The 18,100-nt window shown below is 57.6% G+C and overlaps 1 protein-coding gene across 3 annotated transcripts; it reads left to right on the plus strand.

Annotated features, from left to right (window-relative positions):
• Positions 1-742: 742 nt before the first annotated feature.
• Positions 743-17,868, plus strand: PSMF1 (proteasome inhibitor subunit 1). 3 transcript variants are annotated; one of them, XM_075900897.1, is made up of 8 exons: positions 743-848; positions 4,037-4,207; positions 5,782-5,997; positions 6,830-6,912; positions 8,288-8,482; positions 10,203-10,256; positions 15,969-16,127; positions 16,290-17,868. In XM_075900897.1, the coding sequence occupies exons 2-8, from the start codon at positions 4,079-4,081 to the stop codon at positions 16,339-16,341; spliced, it is 888 nt and encodes a 295-aa protein (XP_075757012.1). In that variant the 5' UTR covers positions 743-848; positions 4,037-4,078; the 3' UTR covers positions 16,342-17,868. The 3 variants fall into 3 exon arrangements, with proteins under 3 accessions (XP_075757012.1, XP_075757011.1, XP_075757013.1); XM_075900896.1 differs by lacking the exon at positions 743-848 and adding an exon at positions 887-1,027; XM_075900898.1 differs by lacking the exon at positions 743-848 and adding an exon at positions 887-1,027 and having other exon boundaries at positions 5,845-5,997.
• Positions 17,869-18,100: the final 232 nt, after the last annotated feature.

Consider the following 18,100-nt stretch of genomic DNA (forward strand, 5'->3'; position numbering starts at 1 on the left):
TGTGGGTCTGCATTTAAAGTGTATTAGGAGCTAGGCGGGCACTGCTGCCACGCAGGGTGACAGGTAGCCAGTCTGTGAGGGGAGCTGGATTTTAAACTGCTCCCACCTAGCACCCCATGCTGCTCCCTCTGATCCAGAGGCAGCATTGCAGAGTGGAGGGGGCTCCTCGGGAGTGGGGCCGGCGTGCACTGGCTGCCAGCCCTGCCCCCAGGGCCTATAGAATAGTCGAGTAACCAATAAGAATTAATGAGGTTCATCGACTAGTCAATTAACCAACATTTAACACCCTTCGCCCAGCCATGCTCCAATCACACCTTTGATTGCTATGTAGACAGCCCTCTCCCCCCCGACTGGAGTGTGGTAGCCCCACAGCGCTGGAAGTGAATAAATACGACTTTCGAGACGGCAGGACTCCGCTACAGCTGGCTTCCTGTTCCTCTGGGCTGAACTGCTCGGGAGCAAACCGCCTCCTTGTCAGGTACGTGGTTCTCAAATGTCAGTATCCGTGGCCCCTTTCACATGGCAAGTCTCTGAGTGTGACCCCTAGGTATGGCCGTTAGAAATGATAAAGAAGCAAGGCTTGGGGGTGGAGGCTGGCAGGGCTTTCTTGCAACCTAACCCATAATAACCTCGTGACCCCCAGTCTGAGAGCCCCGGCAGAAAACAGCACGCACAGCTCCACTCTCCATCCCCGGACAGCTCAGAACCTGGAACTCAGAACTCTACAAACATCATCACTCGGCAACCTCGGGGTAAGCAGCAGAAGCTGCATCTGCTGAGTTCCCGTCACCTCCCCTGGGCAGGGCAGAACCGGGTCATTTCAGGCATGGGGGAGAGCTGCTGAAAAGGTCAGTAACAGGCCAGGCAGGGTCTGATTCTGCACCAGGAGGAGGTCCTGCTGCATTCACCAGGGTACCCGTTACTCTTCATACAAAGAGGACCTGATTCTCTGCTCGCACCGTCAGTTTTCCGCCCGAGCACGTGCCTTGATTTCAGAGGCGTTCATCTGGACAGGCACTGATGTGAGGTCAGTAGCATTCCAGGGCTCTGCCTGCTGCTCCAAGCTCAGATCAGCTGGGTTTGTAATGGAGCCAGAGCTTCCCAATGGGACTGAGGGGACGGGCTTCATTGTCCCTCCCTTAAACCACCTCTCCACCCCAGCTTGCCAGCAACAGCAGGTTCACAACTACTTGTGAAAGTCCCATCCAATGAAGCGGGATATGTGGGTGGCACCTTGGAGCAGTAAGGCCCTGGTCTTGCTCACACATATGTGGGAACTTATTTCGCAACACCCCAGAAGTGTTTGCAGCAGTAGGGCCTAAGACAATTGTAAAATAGTCACTTCTTCCTGGAATAACCCGCCCCTGCTCCCATGTACACAGCCTCAGAAGCTGGGCCAATAACAGATATTACCTCACCCACCTGTTCTCCCTAACGTATGTCCTGATCCGCCGGATCACTCCTTCCTGTTAGCTTAGCATCAGAGCGTGGTGAATCAAAGGTGCTCTTTTGTAATTCTGTCCCCTGGCAGGAAATCCTCTGATCCATTCCCTGGCAAGAATACTAGCTACATCTACACTGGCAGCTTCTTGTGCAAGAACTCTTCCAGAAGAGAGCGTCTACACTAGCCTGTGCTTTTGCACAGGAGCATCCGTGCCAGTGTAGACGCTCTCTTGCACAAGAAAGCTCCGGTGGCCATTTTAACCATAGGGCTTTCTTGCGCAAGAAATTCATGTTGCCTGTCTGCACTGGCCTCTTGCGCAAGAACAGTTGCGCAAAAGGGCTTATTCCTGAGCGGGAGTGTCAGAGTTCTGGTGCAAGAAGCCCTGATTTCATCCATTAGAACGTCAGTTTACTTGCGCAAGAACACGCGGCCAGTGTAGACAGGCAGCAAGTTTTTGCACAAGAGGGGCTGCTGTGGCACAAGATCGCGCCAGTGTAGACACAGCCTTGGGGTGTTTTGTTAGTTTTAATAGGGACTGTTACTAGGTATTCTCCCCAGTATCCATACTGAACATAACTGGAAACTAGGGATGTTCAATTGCGGGTAATCAGCTAATTGAGTAGTTGATGGAATTTCCGTTGATGGGGGAAACTGCAGAGCCGGCCCTGGGAGCTAACCCCACTGCAGCTCTGCCTTTTAAAATTCATTAAGAGCTGCCAGGCTCTTAATACGTTTAAAAAGCATAGGCACAGCAGGGACCAGGCGCAAGCCAGCTGATTCCCGGCTCGTACCCAGTCCCTGCTACGCTTCTGCCTCCTCTGCCCCATCTGCCCCCGAGATGGTGCTGGAGGGAGCCGGCTTAAAATTCGGCTCCCCAGCACTGACTCCTGCTCCCCCCGCCTCGCTGTCTCTCTCTGATAGAGGCAGCATGGGGTGGGAGGGAAGAGCGACTAGTTGATTCACTACTTGACTACCCAGTAAGTGCATGCTTATCAGGGAGTCAACTAGTCACGTACATCCCTACTGGAAAACTCCGTAAAAAGGCCCAGATCCTGCCAACACTTATGACAAGCTTCACTAGATTTCTGAGAGTGCTCAGTGAAGTGTTTGCAGGATCAGGGCCCATGCCCACCTGGCTCAATTAAACCGAAATCTGGGTGCCAGAATTAGTTCAACCCCCCTGACAAGTCAAACAGTAACTACATCAGCCTGACCAACAGACAATGGAAGTTTCAGGTTTTCCCACCAGGAAGTCAAGTGCAACCTGACTTTCCACCTCTTTTGCCTACAACTGAGTTTTCCCCATTGCCAAATGTGATTAAACTAAAATGTCAGATTTTTTTTACCCTCAGCTCCTCAGACTAAAAACAGCCTTTAAAAGCATCTTTGGGGAGCCTGTGCTTTGATGCTGGATAAAGTTTCTCCGGCTCTGACGGAGAATTCCCAGATTGACTTGGGGACAACAGAAGGGGAAAGTCAGGGAGACCCTTCTATCAGATTTGGGGCCACCTCCTGCATGAATAACTCAGGGGTGCACCACTCTCCTGGACATAGGGGAAGTGATATGACCCTGTGGTGCCCTCGCACCAGGAATATTCTTGGCCTGGAGCTGCGTCCCAGTGTTCCCTGTAAGCCGAGCACTTGGGCAGCCACCCAGGAGAGATTCAAATGGTGCCGCGCTGATAAGCAGAGCGCCCACAGTCAGCAGCAAGTGTTTATATTGGCGGTGCACATGACAAAGTTTATTCTGCACACAGATGGAAAAATTAGAGAGAACATTGCTGGGCTCCAGCAAACCTTGCCGCCTGGCCCTGCATCTCCCTAACCCTAACCCAGTCCCACCTGCTACCCCTGGGCGATTTACAATGCTTGGGGGGGGGGGGCGCGTCACCAGTACTGGCAGTGCAGCGGGGTTAGGGTGCACAGCCCCCCAGCTGCAGGGATGCACGTGTGGGCAGCTGTGGGAATAAGCAGCCGGAAGCCGCTGTAGCCACACTGAGCTGCCGGTCCCCACCTTTCAGTGTTTTAACTTGCCCAGGGATAGCAGGCAGTCTGGGGGATACCTGGGAGGAGCCGGCAGGGTGGCAGGAGGGATGGGGGAGAACACGCTACCACGGGGGCAGCAGCACCCAGTTAACCTCCACTCCTCCAGGAACCATTACCAGAGAGGGGCACCCCTATCCACTCCCCCACTTGTGTACCCCACTCCCTCCAGAGCCTGCACCCTCTTCCCCTCGCCAGCCCCCAAACTTTCTCCCAGAGCCTGCACCCAGGACCTCCACCTCCCACTCCCCCCTGAGCTCCACCCCTCACCCCGCCTGCACCCAAGCTTTAGGCAGGTGGGGGGGGTGAGCGAACTTGGGGGGGGGTTCTGGGCACCCCCAAAACTTCTGCCAATCTGGAACAGGGTTTGTAGGGGGGGGCTGACGTGAGCCAAACAGGGCGCCCCCCCCCAGAAGGGAAACCACTTCAAGGCAGGGGGAGCTGCCGCGCCCCCCCCCCGTTCCAGCCCCAACGCGAGCAGGGAGGCGGGTCTCGGGCAGCAGCTGACCGCGGGGGGGTGGCGGCTGAGCACCGCACGCCCCGCCCCAGTTCTCGCCGCGGCAGGCAGGCAGGCGGGGCTCGCAGGGCGGCATGGCGGGCCTGGAGCTGCTCCACGCCTCGCAGGCGGCCGGGCTCGCTTGCCCGCAGGACGCGCTCATCTGCTTCGTGCACTGGCAGCTGCTCTCGCACCGGTACCGGGCGCTGGGCACCGGGGACCAGGTAAGGGGGCCGCGGGGGGCGGGGCACCGCCTGGGGGGGGGGGCGGGCTCTGCAAGGCGCCCCCTCCCCGCTGTGCAAAGCCCAGCTGGGCGGCTGAGCCCCGAGTGGAACCCGCTGCCAAGCCCGCACCCCACATGCCCGGGGGGGGGGGGGGGGAGCAGAGGTTCCCACCAGGGCAGGGGCAGAGCGCGCTGCCCGGAATGACTGGCAATCGGGGGGGAGACGGACGGACAGACGGACAGACCTCCAGCAGGCCCTGACGGTGCAGAGAGAGGGCCGGGCCCGCCGTGCAGCAGGACTAGGGCCTGCGCCTTGCTCCTGGAGGTGGTGTCGGCTTTCCCCAGGCCCGGGGGATGGGCTGGCCTGAGCCAGGACCCGGCTGAGTTTCACTTTTGTTTCTGTTGTTTTTGCCCTGCCAGACGCAGGGGCCTGTCTCTGGAGCATCCCACGCCTGTCCCCCCCCCCCCCCCCCCCCCCCCCGCACTGTCCTTATTGCAGAGCGCACAGCCTGAGGCTGCCTGGAAGTTGAATGGGGTTTTTTTTTCTTGCCCCACGTAAAGTTGCGACCCCGAAATGGCACAAACAGACTGCACCAGCCGGTGGAATAGAGGAAGTTTATTGCCTCTCCAGGATACAGCACAGCACAGATGTAGTCTGGTCACAGAGCTGGGCTAGGATGCCTCAGGCCCCCTTGAGATGGGGGAGACTGGGCCCCTAAACTCCAGCCCCTTCTCCTAGGCTCTCCTCCATGCTCTCCCACCATAACTAACTAAATTCCCTTGCCGCCCTGCCCCCCAGCCAGGGCAGCATTCCACCTTCCTTTGTTCCTCTCCATGGGGGGTGTCTGGCCACTGGTTCAACAAGTTTGGCATTACCTCTGCCTAGCGAGGTTTTCCCTGCTGGGTCTTGCTCCAGACAGCAGGGGTCACCACAGCCCAGCAAGTACCCCCACTACGTCACAGGCGGAAAAGGGTTTTCCTTGCCTTTAGGAGCCACCGATGAGACTTCGGGATGCTTCAGCGCTTCCTGCTCTGCATGGCCCTTCCCTGGGCTTGCAAGGCTATTGAAGTGGGGCCCGTTGTGGACCGTGATCAGCCCATGTGGATTAGCTTGCAGGGCCCGATCCTGCATACTCTAGGAAGCGGCGGGAGCGGGGTCCTCTCCGGGGGGGCATGTGTGTTTACATCGAGAGAGCTACCTGTAAGAACGCGCCTGGGCTTTGCAGTGACGCTGTAGCTAGCTGTAAGCGTTGTATCATATAGCAAGTATGTACAGGATAGGGCCCTGAAAGGGCTGTAATGGGTTAATTAAGAAGGGAAGGACTTTGACTGTTAGCTGGCAGACTGTCTTGGCCTGGGGGCTCCTTTAGAGAGGTTACATGTATAATCCCCAAGTGCCAATGCCGGAAAATACCCTGCTCGGGGGAGGGGGTCTCATTCGGGAGAGGGTTGTTTGCAGCCTGTTTTGTGGGCGTGATCCAGGTCGCCTGTGCAGCAGAACCCTGGGTCCCGATCCTGTAATCAGTGCAGCCCCTTGGGGGGGGGGTCCCCCTCCTGTCTGATTCCTATGCCCAGCCGGCGTCTCCGGGCAGTGTCGGCAGTGACTCCAGCTGTGCTCTTTCTGACGCCCTTGCGCAGCCGGGTCCCAACGAGAGGAAGTCAGAGCTGCTGCCGCCCGGGTGGAACGCCAACAAGGACCTGTACACGCTGCGGTACAAGTCCACGGACGACCGCCACGAGCTCCTGCTGAAGGGCATCATGGTGGACAGCAGCATGATTCTCAACATCATGGTGAGGCTGGGCGCTGTGTACGGATCAGGCCCCCAGGGCGTCTCCACTCCCAGGAGGCGCGGGGTCCGTGCCGTCCCCGTAAGGGATAACCACAGGGGCTCCCTCAAGAATCCGTTTTCCTGGGCCCCTAGGTTCCCCCGATGCCCGTGGCGCCTGTTGAGTGAGAGGCAAGAAACCCAGACAGCTGAAGGGCAGAGCGGTAGCCCGCGTGGCCCTGATTCTGTGCTCGGGGCACGCGAGTCGGTGTCCCCGACGTCCGAGAGGAGCGTGGCACCGGCGGCTGTGATGGTGGGGTGGTGCCGAGCTCACGCCCGGGATAGATCCACTGCTGGTGGAGATCAGTGTCCCGTCAGGCCTGCCACGGTGTGGTGCTCTTTCCTGCCCACCGAGGATCTAGCCCAGGCCGTGCTGTGCCCGGTGCAAAGCAGGAGGCTACAGTCAGACATGCCTCGCGGTGTAGCAGGGATCTGACTGCCCAACCCACGCCGGCTGACACGTTGCAGCATCCACTACAACTGGCCCCTGGTTGCCAGCCTGCGTGGTCGGCCCCGTCTGCTTTGTAACGGCCCCTCTCCTGCTGGGTCAGCGCAGCGCCTGGCTAGCCCTTGGCAGCCCAGACAGGCAGAGCGGGTTGCACTGGGGCAGCTGAGAATCCAGACACGTGGATCCTGCATTGACGAGCGCCGGAGAAGCCACAAACTCCCGTGAGGGCCCCTGCGTTAGATCCCTCCTCCTCCCCCCCCACATGCTCACTCGCCTGTTCTGCTGTTGTCTGCGCCCCCTCCCCCGCGTGCGTGGCTGCTGAGGCAGCATGTCGTGTGTCCTTCCCCAGGATTGCAGCTCCAAGCAGGTGGCGGATTTGACCTTGAGCGTGGCGGATTACATCGACCCGGAGCACTTGGAGGATTTCCACAGGTACCGGCCTGCCCCCCACAAGCCCGGGAGGGGAGGGGAGGCGAGCAGCCAGAGGAAGGGGCGGGGCAGTGAAACAAACAAGGGGGAAGAGGAACGTGAGAGGCTGTTTGCAGAAAAAGCTTAAATGCCCCTCCCTGTTCTCCCCTTTCCCCAAGCCCTGGTGCACCCCAGGAGGCTGGGAGAAAAGAGGGAGCTAGGCCACGAGGCCTCTGGCTCAGGCCCGGGATGGGAGTCGCTGCTTTGGGTGTCCTAATCCCAGCTGAGCCTCTGGCTGGCTCTGCAACTTCATTTCCCTGCGTGAAAGCAGAGCCCCTGTCTCCATGGAGCCGACAGCCTGAATCCAACACAGACCCCGCGGTACAGACCTCGGCCATTGACTGGCCGTGGGGGAAGTGGTGGTACTTCGGGGAGGTTTGCTTGCAGTCACGGGTGATGGGTGAAGGTCGGGCTGGGGAAGACAAGCCCCCAGCCCCGCCCCTTCTGCCTAGGCCATGCCCCCATTATGGGGGGTGAGGGGGAGCTCAGAGCATGGGGAGGGCGGGTGCTTGCGGGGCAGCAACACTTCGCCCCCAGTAGCCAACACTTCGCCCCCAGTAGCCAACACTTCGCCCCCAGTAGCAGGGGTTCTGGGGATGGAGTGTGGGCGAGGCCAGGCTGGCGGTTTGGAAAGGCAACGCCTCCTCCTGCCTTACGCACCGGCCGCCCATGCATGCAACCCTGCACATGTACCCGTGGGCGATTGTAGCACTGGAATGGTCACTGGAGGGTGGTTGTGGGTGCTCTGGGGCTTAGGACATCCGACCCTAGAGTTCACCAAGCACCCAGCATGAGGTGCAGGGAGCAACGCCGCCCCAGCTGCGGGGGGCGGGGACTATCCCACAGGGATTTATTTTCCCCGCTTCCAAGTTCTGCAATTCCCTCCTGCCTCTGTCCACTCTCCTGCAAAGCGGAGACTTGCCCCGCTGCTCCCTGCTTCCCAGGCTGCGTCTCGGCCGACACGTCCGCACAGGCCAGTGCCAGGTGTCTGGCAGTGGTTCTGTTCCAGCGTTTGTCACTTCCCCTTTAGCAGAGCCCCGCTGGGGCTGCCGGCTGCCCCACCGTTCACAGATAAGGGAACCCTAGCTTGGACGCCGGCCAGCAATGCCAAAGGAGAAACACGCCCAAATCCACAGAGGTCCCTCCCGCTCGGACAGTCTGGCCGGGGCCGCGGGCCAACCCTGCCCACTGCTGGGGAGTTGGAGAGGGCGCTTGTGCTGCGTGTGTCCCCCATTGGGAGCCCATCGCCCCGTGGCCTTAGGGCCTTCCCCACCCCCCCCTTCCTCGCGGGACCCTGGGAGCGGCCCCGTCAGCCCGGACGCTCCCTCTCGCCCCGCAGGGTGTACAAGAACGTTGAGGAGCTGCAGACCAGGATTGTCACCGGCATCATCTCTCCCTTGGGGGCTCCCAAGGAGAAGGGCGACCCCGAAAAGGAGCCCAAGCCCGAGAAGAACGTCCCGCCTGCCCCCGCTCCGGATTGCGACCCCTTTCGGATTCCTCCCCGGCAGCCTCTCCGGGACTGGCAGCCATCTTGGTGAGCGAGACGCGGGCCAGGGGACGGGGCGGCGTAGCCAGCGCTGCTTTTAGATGAGGTGGGGGGTAGGAAAGCAGCGACGGAGCATCTGGCTCTCCAGAGACCCCCACGTTCCTTCCCACCCTCTGCCCCACTGCCATGGGCCCGGGTGCGTAGTCTAGCGCTGTGTGGCAGGCCTAGCTCTGAAGGGATTAATGGTCTGTCGGGAGCGTCCTGGCTTGGGGAGGGGCCTGCAGCCAAGTCAGGAGGGCTCAGGACAGGGAGGGAAGCAGGCTGGTCTCTGAGGCGTCTGCCCAGCCGAGGGGGGGGCTGAGTGCCCAGGGCTGGGGGGCAAGGGGCTGCCCAGGGGAAGGAGGCTCCCGTAGCCAGCTGGCAGCTCAGCGATGGGCGAGCTGCCCGTGTCTGCGCTAGGTCAGGGCCGATGCTGAGTCCAGCCTGGTGCCTCGTGACTGGAGCGGGGAGGGCAGACGGCCGAGCTCCCTTCCATCCCCGGAGCGGAGCTGGGGTCTGGTGAGGGAGGCCCTGCGGGACAAGCCTGGAGCTGTGTTCTTGTGATGGGGTGTTATCGGGGGCCCGCCTGGCGGTGGCGGGAAGAGCCGTTTGTGTGCCCCGCAGTGCCTCCTATGCTGCCAGGGGCTGAGCCGTGGCCCTGCAGGGGCAGAAGACCCAGCGCCCGCTTATGGGAGGGCGAGGAAAAGCCTTTTCACTTTGCTTCCCTTATCAATGATCTCCCCTCCCCCCCTCCCCTGGAACAGCTTGGCAGCACAACTCCCCGGATGGAGAATCATGATGCTGCAGCTGCACTGCCAACACTTCTCCCTCCTCGCCCCCCCCCCCCCCCCCCGCCAGTGGGTGGGGTCCCTCTGCAGGCTCAGAGAGGGAGTTTGGAGGTGGGGGCGGCAAATTCAATGGACCCATGATGCCCAGGGGCCCTGCTCCAGCAAAGTACTGGGCTGGGTGTCTTCCCTGGCCCTGCGTGCTACTCCCCTCTTCCCCCCCACCCACACACACCTTCCCTGGTTCATCCCCTGGGCCACCCATTGTATCCCCTGGCCCCACCTGTTACCCCTTCCCTTTCCCCGGTGTGTCCTCCAGCCCCACCTGCCTCCCCACTCCTTCCCCGGTGTGTCCGCTTCCAAACTCCCTCTCTGAGCGTGCACCCCCCCACACACACACCCTCTTGCCCCCTCCCCCACCCCCAAACTGTTCCAGACCTTGCACCCCAATCCTCTGCCCAGCCTGGAGCCTGCACCCAAATTCCCTCCCAGGGCCTGCCCCCGCCCCCACCCTCTCCTAGAACCTTAGGCAGATGTGGGGAGGATGCCTCAGCGGGGGAAGGATTTGTGGGCGTTCTGGGTACCACGAAAATTTCCACAGGCCTGCCGCCCCGTCCCGCGACCTGCGGTCTTCTCCCACTCGTCTCTGTACGAATTAAAGCCACCGGCCACCTCCCAAGATGCTGTTAGCGGCTCGCCGGCCCTGACATGCCGGTAACTCTAGTCCGCACAGGGAGTGAAACCGGATTGTTCTATACTGTAGACAAAAATACCCCTCCCCGGCTGCAGCAGAGTCTCGCCCCTGAGCGCAGCCTTCCTCTCCAGCAGCAGGCTCCGCTAGCCGCACGGGCGCATCTGCATGGGGTCTCAGTGCTTCCTGCCCTCTTTCCCCGCACCCGCCGGCCACCGTGAACTCGGCCCTCTCATTGTGCCTTGTGTTTCAGGCCTGATCCGCTGGGCCCCTTTGCTGTGGGTGGAGAGGACCTGGACCCCTTTGGGTGAGTATCACCAGGAGAGGATCTGGCCCCTCGTCAGTTCGCACCCTGGCCTCCAAATGTAGATCCGCTCCGTCAGCTTCTCAGGGCGGCGCGGGGAGCGACCGAAATTCCTCGGCTCGGCCTTGCTGCTGCTGTCACTGACCCAGTTTGCGTGTGTCACGAGCCAGGGACCAACAGCTGGTTCCAAACGAAAAAGGGGGGCGAATTGTTCTGAGTCCCTGCCTCCCCCATAGCTGATCGGTCGAACATGCGGTAATTCCTCTAGTGCATCAAAGGTAAAGACGCAGCCAAGTGCATTTAAGCCTCCCATTGACACGGTGGCTTTTTCTAGCCCCCGTACTCTCCAGCCCTGTTGGATCTGTGGGCTGTTCCGACACAGGAGCGAGCTGCCCGATGTGATGTGAGGTTGAGATGAATGGGGGAGCTGGGGGGGGAGGGGTGTTTCTGCCCTGGGCCTCCAGCCCTGTGGCGTGGGGAGGGGGGAACGGTGCCGTCACTTTCCATTCCAGGAAAAGAGCCGTGTAACCAAAGTCAGCCCAGTCCGTGGGCAGGCTAACCAGCTCGTTAGGGAGGCCGGGAAGTCCTGCCATTCGGAGCTCGGGATGTTCGATTTCGATTCCTCGGCTAATCGAATAGTCGGTGCAATTTGCTACACTTGAAAGGCGAGAGCACCGCGGGGAACACGGGGCCAGCGGGGGACTCGAGCCGGCCCCATGGTCCTCACAGCGATTCGAAGCGGTAGGGCCCAGAGTCTGGCCCGGGGTCCGTGCGGCACTGCCGCGTTAAAGCGCCTTCTCCTCTTTCTGACGGAGGCGGCGATGGCAGGGGGAGCTGCTAGTGGTCTAGTGTCGACTGTCCGAGAAGCATTTGCTTAGCGGAGTCGGCTCGTCGTTCCCATCCCGATTTGGAGCCTCGGGCTGCTGAGGTTCGTTTCCCCTCCGAGGGCTTTGTTCTGCAGGGGCTGGCTAGAAAGGGATCTTCGGGAAACCTCCCGTAGAGGCTGGAGAGAGGAGTGTGAAGTGGAGGGGGTTAGAAATCAGTCCTGCATGCCCAGCGGCGGGAGATCAGCCCGGTCCCTTGCCAGCCCGCTTCCCGTCTCCGAAAGCGATTTCTTTCTTACGTGTACTTAGCGTCTGGCTCTGAAGGGGGCCTCCCTGTGGGCTTCCCCTGACGGGCGAGTGGCCCACGAAGGCGCCTGCTGTAGCTGAGGCCAATTACTTGTCTTGTGGTAGCGTCCCGAGGCTCCAGCTGCGATCACACACACTGGACTACCAGGGCAGTGCCGTGCAAGGGACAGAGGCTGGCACAGCTGGGCTAGCACGCGGCTTCCAGGCCCGGCTTTGGAAAAGGTGCCAAGCGGCTGGGCCCAAAGAAGGGTTCTGGGAACTCCCGCGACATGGCCTTGGGGCAGGAAATGGGGCATTTCATAAAACCCTAGAACTGGCAGGGCCCTCGAGAGGAATCGAGTCCAGTCCCCAGCCCTCCCGGCAGGACCAAGCACCATATAGATCAGTGTTTCCAAATGGGTGCTCCCCCGCAGCCTCTTAAAGAGACAGAGCTTTTTTGTGTTTGGACTTTTTTTTTGCTCAACAAATTGCCGGGGGCTTTTTTTATTTTTAGGCCACCTTAGGGGTTCCATGGCCAAATAAAATTGGGAAACACTGATCTGCATCATCCCTGACAGGTGTCTATCCAACTGGCTCTTAAATATCTCCAGGGATGGAGATTCCACAGCCTCCCTGGGCAATTTATTCCAGTGTTTAACCACCCGGACAGGCAGGAAGTTTTTCCTGCTGTCCAACCTAAACCTCCCTGGCTGCAATTGAAGCCCCTTGCTTCTTGTCCTGTCCTCGGAGGCCAAGGAGAATAATTTTTCCCTCTCCTCCTTGTAACACCCTTTTAGATACTTGAAAACGGCTCTCATGTCCCCTCTCAGTCTTCTCTATTCCGAAACTAAAGAAGCCCAGTTCTTCCCTCATAGCTCATGTTTTCTAGACTTTTGATCACTTTTGTTGCTCGTCTCTGGCCCCTCTCCAATTTCTCCCCATCTTTCTTGAAATGCGGTGCCCAGAACTGGACACAAGACTCCAACTGAGGCCTAACCAGCGCAGAGTAGAGCGGAAGAATGACTCCTCGTGTCTTGCTCACAACGCTCCTGTTCATGCAGCCCAGAATGATGCTTGTTTGTTTGGCAATAACTCTGCAATTTGTATTTAATCAGAGGCAGCCAAGAGCAGGGAGCTACATGAGTGGAAGGAACAGCCATCAATCAGCAAAGGAAACCGAGGCCGGGGAGGGAGGGGGGAAGCGTCTGACCATTCCTGAAGCTCCACAGGTCTGCGGCAGCAGGGGCGGGAGGGGTGACGCGCTGCCGTCCCAAATATTCTCACAGCTGGCGTGGCTCACGGAGCGTCTCTTGACTCCTTGGAGAACCTGGAGGAAAGTGGAACCTGCCCCTCGGCTGAGCCTCCCCCAGTTCGTGGCTGAGCCCCCCATCACAGAAATGTGGGGAGTCACCGGGTCCTGACTCAGCTGGCAGGGAGAACGGAAGGTTTATTAGTTGACAGGGACTCTGCGCAGGACAGACTGGCTGGCACAGACCCCAGGAGCAGTCAGGGCAGAGGGGGGCCCCGAGCCTGGGCCCCCTACCTGCATCTTACGCCAGCCGAGACTCACTCACCCTCGGCAACTGGTTCCGGCCTCGCCTCTTCCCTTGTCCAGCTTCCCCTGCAGAAGGTGTTGCCGGGTTGCACCCTTCTCCCAGGCTCAGGCGACCAAGGGCATCAGCCAATGGGTACCTGCTGAGGCAGCCTCCGTCCATGAGTCACGCCCGAAATCCCCATCCCCATCTAGGGATGGGTGCAGCGCCCAGGGAAACTGAGGCACAGCCAGGGGGCCGTTGCAGGCCAGCAGAGATCCCATGCCACACAAGGAAGCGAGCAGAGCAAAGACCATCCCGGCTTCGTCTCTTACCCCCCCCTCCGCCTCACCACACCCCCCCACTCCCCATGATGGCCAGCGGGGCTGCAAGGGATGCATCTGCCTTGAACAGGCTGCTTTGGGGACAGGAAGGCAGGGCGGTGAAGGGGCCTGTCATTTCCCAGCATGCATTGCGGTAGAACAGGTGTTAACTGACCCTACTCAGCACCCTGGGCAGTGTCTCTTCTCCCCTCCCTCCCCCCGGGGGGTGAAGTACTCGGGCCCCTGACGCGATGGGAACCACAACAGCCCTTAGCTAACGCTAAGCAAACAATTCCGTTGTGTAGGAAAGATAGAAAATATGGCAAAAGACCAGCTTGGCTTAACAAGGAGATCTTGCATGATCTCAAAATAAAAAAGGAGTCATATAAAAAATGGAAACTAGGACAACTAACAAAGGATGAATATAGGCAAGCAACACGGGAATGCAGGGGCAAGATTAGAAAGGCAAAGGCACAAAATGAGATCAAACTAGCTACAGGCATAAAGGGAAACAAGAAGACCTTTTATAAATACATTAAAAGCAAGAGGAAGACCAAGGACAGGGTAGGCCCACTGCTCAGTGAGGAGGGAGAAGCAGTAACAGGAAACTTGGAAATGGCGGAGATGCTCAATCACTTCTTTGTTTCGGTCTTCACCGAGAAGTCTGGAGGTGTGCCAAACGTAGTGAATACAAGCAGAGAGAGGGTAAGTTTAGAAGATAGGATACACAAAGAACAAGTTAAAAATCACTTAGGAAAGTTAGATGTCAGCAAGTCACCAGGTCCTGATGAAATGCATCCCAGGATACTCAAGGAGCTGATAGAGGAGGTATCTGAGCCTTTAGCTATGATCTTTGAAAAATCATGGCAGACAGGAGATTCCAGAAGACTGGAAAAGGGCAAATATTGTGCCCATCTATAAAAAGGGGAATAAGAACAACCCAGGAAACTACAGACCGGTCAGTTTAACGTCTGTCCCAGGGAAGATAATGGAGCAGGTAATTAAGGAAATCATATGCAAACACTTGGAAGGTAATAAAGTGATAGGGAATAGCCAGCATGGGTTTGTGAAGAACAAGTCATGCCAAACTAATCTGATAGCTTTCTTTGATAGGATAACGAGCCTTGTGGATAAGGGAGAAGCGGTGGATGTCATATACCTAGACTTTAGTAAGGCATTTGATACGGTCTCGCATGATATTCTTATTGATAAACTAGGCAAATATAACTTAGATAGGGCCACGATAAGGTGGGTGCATAATTGGCTGGATAACCATAGTCAGAGAGTTGTTGTTAACGGTGCTAAATCCTGCTGGAAAGGGATAACAAGTGGAGTTCCGCAAGGGTCTGTTTTGGGACCCGTACTGTTCAAAATCTTCATCAATGATGTAGATATTGGGATAGAGAGTACGCTTATTAAGTTTGCAGATGATACCAAACTGGGTGGGGTTGCGACTTCTTTGGAGGATAGGGACATAATTCAAAATGACCTTAGCAAGTTAGAGAAATGGTCAGAGGTAAACAGGATGAGGTTTAATAAAGAGAAATGCAAAGTGCTCCACTTAGGAAGGAACAATCAGTTCCATACATACAAGATGGGAAGCGACTGTCTAGGAAGGAGCATGGCGGAAAGGGATCTAGGGGTCATAGTGGACCACAAGTTGAATATGAGTCAACAGTGTGATGCTGTTGCAAAAAAAGCAAATATGATTCTAGGTTGTATCAACAGTTGTGTTGTAAGCAAAACTCGTGAAGTCATTCTGCCGCTCTACTCTGCACTAGTTAGGCCTCAGCTGGAGTACTGTGTCCAGTTCTGGGCGCCACATTTCAAGAAAGATGTGGAGAAATTGGAAAGGGTACAGAGAAGAGTGACAAGAATGATTAAAGGTCTAGAGAACATGACCTATGAAGCCAGGCTTCATGAACTGGGCTTGTTTAGTTTGGAAAAAAGAAGATTAAGGGGGGACATGATAGCGGTTTTCAAATATCTAAAAGGGTGTCACAAGGAGGAAGGAAAAAATTTGTTCCTCTTGGTTTCTGCGGACAGGACAAGGAGTAATGGGCTTAAAGTGCAGCAGGGGAGGTTTAGATTGGACATTAGGAAAAAATTCCTAACTGTCAGGGTGGTCAAATATTGGAATAAATTGCCAAGGGAGGTGGTGGAATCTCCCTCTCTGGAGATATTTAAGAACAGGTTAGATAGACATCTGTCAGGGATGGTGTAGACGGAGCTTGGTCCTGCCTTGAGGGCGGGGGGCTGGACTCGATGACCTCTCGAGGTCCCTTCCAGTCCTATGATTCTATGATTCCCTGTTTCCCATCACGCCAGTGCACACGGGTTCTCATGCTCGGAGCTTTCCCAGTAAGACCGGTGATGTCAGGCATTGGATGGCGGGGGTTGGTTCCCACTCACTCTGCGGCCCCTTTGTGTGGCCAGCGCAGACCACAGGGCCTTGGAGCTGAGCAGGTGTGAAGTCTCCCCCTTGTGCTGTGCCTCTTGTCCCCCGGTCTTGGGATTACACCTAACCACGCTGGTTCTCGCTGCCTGACTCTCCCCCAGTCCCTGCTCTGCTGCGCTACACCCGGGCAGTCCCACCCCTCGTCCCGCGCTGCCATTCAACACCGGACTCCGTTTTCCTGGCTGCTCGGGGAGCAGGGATCCGCGCTCGGAGTAGGCGGGAGCCGGAGACCCTGCTTGCCAATTCGGGCTAGCTGAGACCCTGCGCTCATTCGCCTCTCTTCTTCCTCCCAGGGGCCGCCGGGGCGGTATGATCGCCGATCCGCTCCGCTCCGGATTTCGAAGGCCTCCTTTCAACCCATCCTCTGGGCTCCCAAGCAGGCTTCCGCCTGGGGCTGTTCCGCCAGGTGCCAGATTCGACCCGTTTGGCCCCGGGAGGGGCGGTCCTGCAGGGTGGGTACCTAGCTGTGCGTCTGTGTGTTGCTTCACGGACTGTTACCAGGCTGGAGTTTTCCTGTTGTTTGCTATCTACACCCGACTCTCTTGGCTCTCTGGGTTGCCCAGGGAGGGGTGTTGCATTCTGACTTCCCTCTCTCTCATCCTTCCTTGTTGCAGGCCAGATCCGGATCACCTGCCCCCTCCAGGCTATGACGACATGTTCATGTGAGGACGTTCCCGACTCCTCCTTCGCTGAGAGAGACGCACCTTTGCCCCACCTTTCCCCTTTCTGGAGGACTTCAGTGTCTTCTGCAGTAGTTTTCTCCCCGGGCACTGGAGTCTTTCCCTACACTGAAGATCAGCTTTCAAGGTTTTGCTGCCTGTATAACAGCCGAGAGGCGGAGTGTGGGTCTCGTCCCTTTCCATGCTTGCTACCCTGGGGGAATCCCTTGCCGCTTGTAACCTAACACCCGTTGAAACATGACTGCCGTGTGCTGAGAACCGAAAGCGGCGTGGAGTGTGTTATTCACAACCGGAACTGCTGTAGGAGAACTCTAGGGGAAAGATTGTCACTTCCCGGGCTTCGCTTGTGCCGCCTCCTTGGGAGTGACGTGCTGTTCGCTCTGGGATTGGCTCAGCTGTCGGTTGCTAGAGAGGAACGTTCACGTCCCTTCCCCGGTCCGGGAACGACTTGGTCTCGACGACCTTGCTGTGACCGAGCCCTACGTTCCAGCTGGCCACGTGTGTGCGTCTCCGACCTGGCCTAGAGTGCAGCGAGCCACGGAGGGGCCAAAGCAGGAAGGGGTAGTGTGGCTGCTGCAACAGGCATCTAAAGGCCTCTGTGGCTTCTCCCCTGTTCTTGGCCCTTCAGCTGCCTGTTGAGTAAGTGATTAGGGAGAGCTGGGAGAGACAATGGATTGATTCTTTGCATTTCTGCCTTGGGAACGGCATGGCCGGATTCTCAGAGCTAGACCCAGTTGCTTGGGTCTGTGCCAATTGACACCCGCTGCACATCTGGCCCCGAGGTGTAAGGACACCAACATGCAATCCAGTCAGTTGGTAAAAAGTTCCCGTTTGGTTCAGATCCTGCCCTTGTGTGGATTTTCTGATGGCTTCGGTCTGTCTGGAAGTCTGGCTCTCTCCCTGTTGCAGTGAGGGAGTCATACACAGCTGGTGGGAAGATAGCAGTGACTGTCTCTCAAATGCACAAGAGGAATACGCGGGGGGGACACGGGGAGAATGGCTTTTTTCCTCCCCCTGTGCACAGTCGAATCTGTAATAGCTCCCTTAGTTTGGGAGAGGTCCCTGTGCTCTGGGGTGGGTTGGAGTCACTGAGATCATGGTGGGTTTTATTGTTGAGGGGGAGAGAGAGAAGACCGGGGGGAGCCACTTAGAGCTGTGACTCCCCTTACGTTTTACAGGAGGGCTTTTCCAGCGGGTGGTTCTTTGTTGTATTATCAGTCACACCCGGCTAGTCTGTTAATGGTAGTTCCCAACCTCTGCCAGTCCTGCCGGCTGAATGCACTGATCTCAGTTTTCCAAAGTGAGTCCCGAGTTGGGGAGCTGCTGTCAGAGGGGCCTGATTCTCAGAGGGCGGGCACCTCACACAGTCGGAAAGTCCTGCTCCGTGGCAGGCCCGCAAGCTCGGACCCGCATTGTTAGTTGTTACTGTTGAAAATTTGAGTTGCTGATTCGTCTCTTGGTTTGAATTTTTTTTAAGGAGCCTCTAACTCAAATAAAAACTTGGTGAACTGCTGCCTTTGTGCTTCCTGGACTCTGCCCCCTCCTCTGACTTACAGGCAGCGAGGCGACGTCTCCAACTTTCAGCCCAGCAGCCGCTTCTTCAGTGACAAAGCAAAGCTTCCGCCAGGCGTCCTCATCTTCTCGCTTTCCTTCCTGGATAGAAAAATCAGAGTCACATGAAATGTTTTATAAGGGATTGGGCAACAAAATGACAACTGAAATTTAATGTTGATAAAAAGTTGGAG

Source organism: Pelodiscus sinensis, chromosome 18 (assembly GCF_049634645.1).
Source record: "Pelodiscus sinensis isolate JC-2024 chromosome 18, ASM4963464v1, whole genome shotgun sequence".
NCBI lineage: Eukaryota > Metazoa > Chordata > Testudines > Trionychidae > Pelodiscus > Pelodiscus sinensis.

Bases quoted from the DNA above. Each gene is read 5' to 3' on its own strand.
- PSMF1 (XM_075900897.1), top strand. From the start codon at position 4,079: ATGGCGGGCCTGGAGCTGCTCCACGCCTCGCAGGCGGCCGGGCTCGCT. The intron at 4,208-5,781 runs GTAAGGGGGCCG...TCCTATGCCCAG, and splicing joins CGCTGGGCACCGGGGACCAG to CCGGCGTCTCCGGGCAGTGT. The intron at 8,483-10,202 runs GTGAGCGAGACG...CTTGTGTTTCAG, and splicing joins CGGGACTGGCAGCCATCTTG to GCCTGATCCGCTGGGCCCCT.